This window comes from Vigna angularis, chromosome 3 (genome assembly GCF_016808095.1).
Source record: "Vigna angularis cultivar LongXiaoDou No.4 chromosome 3, ASM1680809v1, whole genome shotgun sequence".
In the NCBI taxonomy this organism is placed as follows: Eukaryota; Viridiplantae; Streptophyta; class Magnoliopsida; order Fabales; family Fabaceae; genus Vigna; species Vigna angularis.
The window spans coordinates 35890157-35899121 of NC_068972.1; the positions used below are offsets into that span (position 1 = coordinate 35890157).

The 8965-nt window shown below is 31.4% G+C and overlaps 2 protein-coding genes across 2 annotated transcripts; both read left to right on the forward strand.

Annotated features, from left to right (window-relative positions):
* On the forward strand, positions 1–411 carry LOC128195874 (secreted RxLR effector protein 161-like). The gene has a single exon (XM_052874575.1). The coding sequence runs from the start codon at positions 1–3 to the stop codon at positions 409–411; it is 411 nt and encodes a 136-aa protein (XP_052730535.1).
* Positions 412–2260: 1849 nt separating this feature from the next.
* On the forward strand, positions 2261–3345 carry LOC108325225 (probable acetyltransferase NATA1-like). Its single transcript, XM_017558255.2, has one exon. The coding sequence runs from the start codon at positions 2367–2369 to the stop codon at positions 3057–3059; it is 693 nt and encodes a 230-aa protein (XP_017413744.1). The 5' UTR covers positions 2261–2366; the 3' UTR covers positions 3060–3345.
* The last annotated feature ends 5620 nt before the right edge of the window (positions 3346–8965 follow it).

The window sequence follows — 8965 nt, forward strand, 5'->3', positions numbered from 1 at the left end:
ATGGGGAAACCAAAGAAAACACATATGCTTGCAACTAAGAGGGTGTTGAGGTACGTCAAAGGCACTACAAACTTTGGCATATTATTTCCAATTGGAAGGCGCAATGCTGATGGAGGAAACTTGGAACTTGTTGGGTTCACGGATTCAGACCATGGTGGTGATTGTGTTGAGAGGAAGAGCACATCAGATTATATGTTTATGCTAAATGGATCTCCCATTTCGTGGTGCTCCAAGAAGCAGCCAATGGTGGCTCTGTCCAGTTGTGAAGCGGAGTATATAGCGGGTAGCTATGTAGCATGTCAGGGGGTATGGCTGGAGGAAGTATTGAGGGAGTTGATGATTCTTATGAAAGCACCTTTGCAGCTGAAGATAGATAATGCGTTTGCAACCAATCACTCCAAAAACCCGTAAGCCATGGTAGAAGCAAGCACATAGAGGTGAGATACCACTTCCTTAGAGATATGGTGAACAAAGGAAAAATAACATTAACCTACTGCAACACTGAAGCACAACTGTCGAATGTCTTCATAAAAGCAGTAAAAATTGAAAGATTTAAGTGGTTGAGGAAAGAGATTGGAGTTAGATCTTGTGAATGTTTGACTTGAAAGGGAGTATTAAGCGAAAACAAGTCAAACCAGTTAGTTAGTTTGTTGTTATTGTTATCAGTTTTACTTTTCTGTTGTACTGATACATCTCTCATATACATTGTAAATAATGTTGCATCACTATTCAGTTTTAAATAATACAGTATTCTTAATTTCTCTCTTCCAGTTCTTCAACAATAACAAATAAATGATACAAGAAAGCCGTCATTATTTTGTCATTCCTAGTCTGAATCCATTTTGCTAAAAAATAAATAATATAAGATAATAAACGATAAATGTAATAAATGTATTAGATCAATTATCATGAAGCCATTACTTAAAAGAAGTCAATAATTAATTGAGATAAAATTTGACATATATTACTTTTGTCTAAAAAAACAGTTTTGGAAGCTAGAAAAGAATTATTTACATTTTATTGGGAAAAAATAACTTCGCCTAAAATTTTATTATAAAACTAAAATAAAAATGTGATAACAGGGATGTGAAAAAGAAACTAAGAAGATAAATTATAAACATTCGGAAATTTGTGACGGTATAGTCATGATGATGATATAATAAGCCAAGAGGAAAAAGAAAAAGTTAAGCAAGAGACACGTGGAAGCGGTTCTATAAACAACAATTATTCTTGCTTTGTAACCAAGAAACCTTTTGAAACACCAAAAGGCAGAAATCTAAACAAAAGAGAAATTTAGTTAGATCTCGAAATTTCAATTTTTAATATATATATATATATATATATATATATATATATATATAATTATCCTGTCTATTTCAGATTCTTTTATTCAAATCCTAGAAATGTAGGTAAATAACCATTGTTTATACCAACGTAGGTTAATATAAATAAATTACATTGATTTGGATTATTATGAAGATTTGATGGATGTTTGGAATGAACGAGGATTAAGTGATGAATAACGCGTCTATGATATGAGATAATATAGTGGAATGGAATGCAATGGATGAAATTTTATGATTTTAGTACTTCTAATAAGAAGTGTGATAATTGTTAATTTAGAGTTATGTATTAAATAAGTGTGAAATTATCTTAAATTCTATGAAATTATAAACTTATAGAATGTTTTAGTATAAGTGGTGAAAATTGAAGAAGATTTTTATGGTAGGATATGGAATAAAGAATAATTTTCTACCAAGTTTACAAAGATCTAACTCTATCACCATGGGAACTAGACTATTTGTATGATTATACTTCTTTGTGTCGTAGATTGTCCCTTGAGACTTAAACCCACAAAAAAATACATGTCCACAAACAAAGGAAAAAATTAACAATGTTGAGCGAAAATAATTATATATTAGATATAAAATCCTAATACAATAAAACTTTAAAATACTAACTAAAATCAAAATCACTTTATAATTTAAATACATAGTCAGTCCAATAAAACTTTTATCATGTTGGAACAAAATGTGTATTATTGAGATTTCGAAATATTAAATATGCCGACATAAAGTTTTACATAAGAATTTTTAAGAAAAATAATAAGGAAATAAAACTTTTTTATTAGTATATAAACTAGTTTTATAGTATTATTTATTTCATATAATTTTATATTTAAGTTTAATTTTTAGAAAATTATATTTTACTTTTTTTTTAAAGGTTATCTTATCACACAAAAACAAAAACTCTTCATCCATTTAACCAATCCAACTTCCAACAAAGGTATTACACACCATATCTGGAACTCTCTCGCACAAAGAACCATAAACCCTTTCTTTAGTTTTTCCACCGAACCGCAACCCATGGCCGCCGCAGCGCCGCCTCCGGCCCCAACTCCGGCTCCGGAGCCCGTCACATCGTTACCGGAAACCACCCCTCTCTTCACGCGCATCCGCCTGGCCACCCCCTCCGACGTTCCACACATCCACAAACTGATCCACCAGATGGCCGTCTTTGAACGCCTGACTCACCTCTTCTCCGCCACAGAGTCCTCCCTCGCCGCTACCCTTTTCTCCCCAACCGCCCAGCCCTTCCACTCCTTCACCATCTTCCTTCTAGAAGCTTCTCCCAAACCCTTCGCCGTTTCAAACGTGGACTCGAACCCGTTCTTCAAACCCCTGACGAAGTTCGTGAATCTGAGTATCCCCATTGAGGACCCCGAGCGAGAGACGTTCAAGACGACGGATGATGTGACGGTTGTGGGGTTTGTGTTGTTTTTCCCGAACTACTCAACCTTTCTTGGGAAGCCAGGGTTTTACGTGGAGGATTTGTTCGTGAGGGAGTGTTACAGGAGAAAGGGGTTTGGGAGAATGCTTCTGTCGGCGGTGGCGACACAGGCGGTGAAGATGGGGTACGGGAGGGTGGAGTGGGTGGTGCTCGATTGGAATGTGAATGCCATTAAGTTTTATGAAGAGATGGGTGCCGATCTCTTGAACGAGTGGAGGATTTGCAGGTTAACTGGGGAGGCTCTTCAGGCTTATGGAGGTGCCCATTAGAAATCTTTCTTTCTTTCTTTTCTTTTCTTTAATAATCACAATATGGGTTTTAGGGAAGGTTTTACTGCCTTAGGAACGACTGTTGTCTTTTTTCAGATCGTGATCGTGTTACTTTGAGTTGTTATGTTGTGATGAAAGTGTTTGATCATGTTTTAGAAGCTCGTGATCTTGTTCTTGGAAGGGAAAGAGTTATGGGTTTGTCCACTGTTGAATTTCTCTTTTGTTCTTCTAACAGACAATGTTAATAACATGTTGTACATTAATCACTGCATTGTTTGGTTTTGAAGTTCATGTCTCTGTCATACCCACCAATTTCCTTTTAAGAAAGTTTTTTGTGGAGTAAGAGTGGCTTCTAACCATATGAGAAACCAAAAGAATGTTTTAGTGGAATTGAGAAATTATGAGTGTATAATGATGATTTAGAGTGACTTTGGTAAAAACGGGTCTTGACATTTCTTAGACAAAGTTAAAATCATGTTGTTTTCTATTGAATGTGAAGTGATGCTTATCTTTAACGTTGTTTTGCCTTTTCTATACATTTGAGGATATTGCAGTTGTTGGTGGTGATTAATTTGAGTTTGTCTGAAGCAAGATTTCATCTTTTGGATATTAAGTTTGGTTCAAGTTCAGTTAAAAAACAAGTTTTTCTCCAGATTGCACCTTTTGGACAAGAGAAGAAAAGTTAAGATAAATTGTCATTACACTCTTCAATGTGATTTAGTAATAGTTTATTTAAGGATTAACGTTTTAAAAAGATTAATTTGTCATTTAGTTGTATACTAAAGTTTAGAGACCAATTTCTTACGTGTATTTGTTTTTAGGAATGGGTTTCAGAGAGTATGATCTGAAGAGAAATAAAAAAAAAGGATGATGGAAGTTAGGGAGTATATAATGATAAAGTAATTCAAATTAAGTTATAAATAATGTAAATTATATTATAATGATGTGTATGAGTAATTATTTAACATGAAAAAATTTTAGCTTTTTGATAAAAATATACTAAATTTATTCTTCCTGTCAGTGAATATTACGTATAATTTAGTATAATTCTTCCTGTTTCATTTTTTTATTACCCAATGGTACACTGTGACAATTAATTATACGTAATACCAATCAATTGTTTCACAGAAAGAATTCTGGGCTAAAATGTTGGTTTATATATATATATATATATATATATATATATATATATATATATATATATATATATATATATATTAGTATAATAATTAAAACAAAAATTCTTTATACTGTCTATTTCAGATTCAAAATTACATTCAAATCCTAGAAATGTAAAAAGGTAACTAATGTTTATACGAACCTAGGTTATTATAAATAAATTAACTTGATTTGGATTAATTAAATTTAAGTATTTTAATGATATAAAACTGTTATATTTTTCTATAAATTTAATTTTTTTAATTAAATTTTATCAAAAACTTTTTTATTAAATATTTAAATTTATTAAAAAGCTTATGAACCTCATCAGGAGTGAAAAAGAAGATGAGGGCAGATATGTCTTTTCAACTTACTGGAGGTGTAGGAAGAAATCTCCTCCAACCCATTACTATCTTAGTTGGATAATTTGGATATTAAGTTTGTCTCAAGTCCATTAAGAAATAGAGGTTTTTCTTAATAGGCAATTGAATCCTCCATTTCATTAAATTTTTTCTCTCACTCCATAAAAATTTTCTGGAAAATACTTTCCGTCAAAGGAGATGTTAGACTTTCGAAAAAAAAATTCTGAATTTTTTTATTGTGTTCCGTAAAATAAATTTTGGAAATGATGGGATGAAGGAATAAAATGATAGGATGTAAGAAATAATTGCCTTCTTAATATTCCACTTTATGATAAAAGAGGAAAAATATATATGAGAAATGGTCATTATACTGTTTCCAATGTAATTTAGTCATATTTTTTAAGGATTAACTTCACATTTAAAAAGATTAATTTGTCATTTAGTTGTATACTAAAGTTTAGAGATGAAATTGTAAGTGTTATTATTTTACGTGCTTGAAATTGTTATTATTATAATAATTTCTTAATTTTAAATGCTAGAAAAGTTATTTGAATAAATTTGACCAAAATTATTTTTTTAAATAATAAAAAAATATTAAAAATAATGGTAATAATTAATTTGAAATTATTATTAACAAAAATAATTTTTTCATACTTTTTTATACAAGTAAAAACTGATTAAGAAAGAATGAAGCGGAAAATTTTAATTTTAAAATTGTAAAAATAAAAGAATTGGAAATTGGCATGAGTTATTTCACATATAATTTGTTTTATATATTTACTAAAATAAAAAATAAAAAATAATGTAATAATATTTAGAAAAAAACTTAATTAAATAATATATAAAAAATATTTTAGCATTTATTTAGAGTAATTGAAATTTTATTACTTAATAGTCAAATCTCCATGAAAGGAAAAGAAAGAACATGAACATACACTACATTATACTGAACTTTCAAAAATAGCATCTATAATGACAATTTACAATCTTCATTTTAAGCGTAGTTGTAAAATGGAGCAATCGATTATTTTAGAATGATGTTAAAAAAACACAAATATACTCAAGATTGGCAACCATTCTTAAAAAAATAATATAGATGACAATTGCTACCCTAATAATAGTTATAAGTCATTTTTTTTTCGTAAATTTTTAAATACAAATTCATTATGCAACAAAACAGGACAACTCATTAATATATTCTAAACAAAACTTAATAAAAATATTAATTTTCTATGAACAAATTGTCTACTAAGTTATTATATATGTTAACTCTTAGTTCACGTATTTTTGGACAAAGGCTAATGGATTTGAAACTATAGTTATATCCTTAACTATAATATTTGTTGTATTCCTTCTATCCCACTTTTAATAATGGGTTAGACTTAACCATAGTTGAAAACTTTATTTTTATTATAAAATTGTTATTACATTTCATTCGATGGATGTGATATTTTAATCATCTTTAATTTATATCATGAAAGACTTTTTTGTACTAGTGATAAATTTAATTAAAATTAGACAAATAAAAGTCAAGTGTGAATCTTATGTCAATGTAAGTATTACTTTGTATGTTATGAATAATTTTGGCTCAAACCTTTTCCATTTGAGGATTAATATTGTGTTGCATGATGCATCAATTATCCTATGATATAGATAATAGATAATGTGGATCAATTCATAATTGAATCATAATGTTTAAATTATTACATTAAGTAAAAGAGTAGTTCCCTGATTATTAAACATAGGTTTTGACGTTCAATAGAACAAGTGGTATAAAAATCAAAATCATTAAGACATATGTTTTGAGAAAAAAAGATTGCTGCAATCATCCCAACCACCTAATGCAATTCAAACACGCCCATGCCTTTCATTTTGTTTTTAAATTCGTTGAGAAACTTGTAAAATTTTTCTGTAATTAAATTCTTTATATATATATATAATATTGACTTTTCTTATAATGATTGGGGGAAAAATTAAATTCAAATCATAATATATTAAATTCTAATATCACGAAAAACATATTTACTCTAAAGTAAAAAAAATACATATATTTAATTTGGTAGAAAGCATTAAGATTTAAAATTCAAATCAAAATTAATGAATGTAGGTAATTGAATGGTAGGATATATGAGTCGAGCGATTGTTAATAGTAGATTGAACTAGCAACCGAACGATCGCTTTTATCCAGACGACTATTAAGAATAAACAAGTCACACATTAACAAGTTATCAAACGATCACTCCCGAACGATCGTCAACCTACTAGACAGAACGATCGTCGTATCATATGGTCGTCATTGTCGCTCCTAGCATCAATCGTCTTAATAGAGATCGTATGTTACTTAAACCAAACGTTCAATATGGGTCAAATCAACCCAGTCAAAGGTAAGAGTCAACAGACGATCGATCAACTTTAGTCAGACTGGATCAGTTAATCCAGATAAACTAAAGAATGAATGGTTAGAAATATCTGGCCATGATATCGCAAATCACAGAACCAACTAACCCGGTATCAAGCACAACCAAGCGGTTGTGTCTTCCAAGCAGTTGAGTTCTCCAACCAACCGGATTTTTAGGTAAACGGTTTATCTTAGTGTTAGGTTAAATATGAAAAACCAGAAGAGAAAAATGTACGTTTTTCTGACAAGAGAAAAGATTATTTTTCCATTATTGAACTAAAAAGGTTCTGTCATTCCCTTTTCTGACTTGAGCGTCGGAGTGCCTTCGCAGGTACCCACTCCATTCTCCCTTAAGATCCCTGTGCAAGAGGAAGACATAAGGATATCTACATTGCTAGAAGGAGAAGACGTCATTCATCAGACTCACATCTCGGCCTCAATAATTATACTGAAACATTTTGGCGCCCACCGTGGGGCCGAGACTTGATATCCGAAAGAAGACCACAAAAGCTATGGAAGACAACAACACCCGAGATTTGATCAAGCAACTGCAGACACAGATCGAAGCGCAGGCGAAAACCATACAAGAACAGCAGGAAATTCAGCGTAAACAAACAGAGGAACTTGCGGCGCTGAGGACGCAACGTCCTCTGCCAGAGATATCGGCCTCCAACAGACAGGACGATAACGAAGGAAGCCACCATGGAGGACCATCCGAACCTGTCGGAGGAGGAAGGAGGGGGCCCACGTCTCTGCGGCTCACCAACCTGCTTCCATTTACGGAAGCCATCATGCAAGCTCATATGCCAGAAAAGCCCCCTCCAACGTTAGAAAGATACAACGGCTCAGCAGACCCTCACAACCATCTCCGCAACTTTATAGATGCCATGGCGTTCTACACAGATAATGATCCCGTCGTTTGTCGAGCTTTTTCGTTGTCCCTGAAAGATGAGGCACTAGAGTGGTATCACACCCTCCCTCAAAATTCAGTAGACTGCTTCGCTACCGTAGAAGCTCTTTTCCGAAAACAATATGCTACCAACAGAAGATTGGAGATGACTCCGACTGAGCTCGTAAATACCAAACAGGAGAAAGATGAAACCTGAAAGCCTTCATGCAGAGATACAACGAGACCGCCAGACGCGTGAAAGACGTGAACCACACGTTTATAATAAACAATCTACCTTCGTGTTTAAGGCCAAACAAAAAATAAATAAAATATATAATATAAAATATATGACACAATAAGTTTTAAAAATATAGTTTGAGAGAAACGATTAGTCGTCAAATTTTCAAGATCAAATCTTGTGATAAGTGAGACACGAAAGTAGAACGTTAGTTTTTTTTTCCGATGATAATCAATCATTAATCTAATGAATATTTCATATTAGTAGCATTATTAAAAAAGAAATATAAAATAGTTAGGTATAAACGCAAAAAAAGAACTCGAACATAGATGTATAATTGATCATATATATATATATATAAAGAAGAAAAGTATGAGAGGCAAATGTACGTGTAATCATATAACGATAGCAAATGAAAAAGTGCCAAACTCCAAAAAGGATTGCTTAGTGGTTAAGTTTGATTTTCTTTTTCCTTCAATAAGATTCAAACTTTTAAAAGTTGGTACCTAAAACAAATAATGAAGTTCTCTATATATGTTGTGTGGTTCCATAAATTCAATGAAGGAACCGTATGGTTTGTGAAAAAAGGGTAAAAGGAAAAGAAACTGACGGGAGAAAATATTTCAAAATTATTTTTTCATAAAAAGTGAAAGAAAAAAATATATTTATAAAGCAACATAAATATTTTGAAATAGAAATGAAATATAATAATTTTGTTTAAATTTGTTGTAATCGCAAAAGGTGCAATTGCATTTATTAATTTTTCTCTCTCTTTCGTATGATTTTCTTTACAAACAGAAAATAAGTATTATTTTTGGATCCCTCTTTCCGATTTTCTTATATACCTAACAAGAGAGCTTT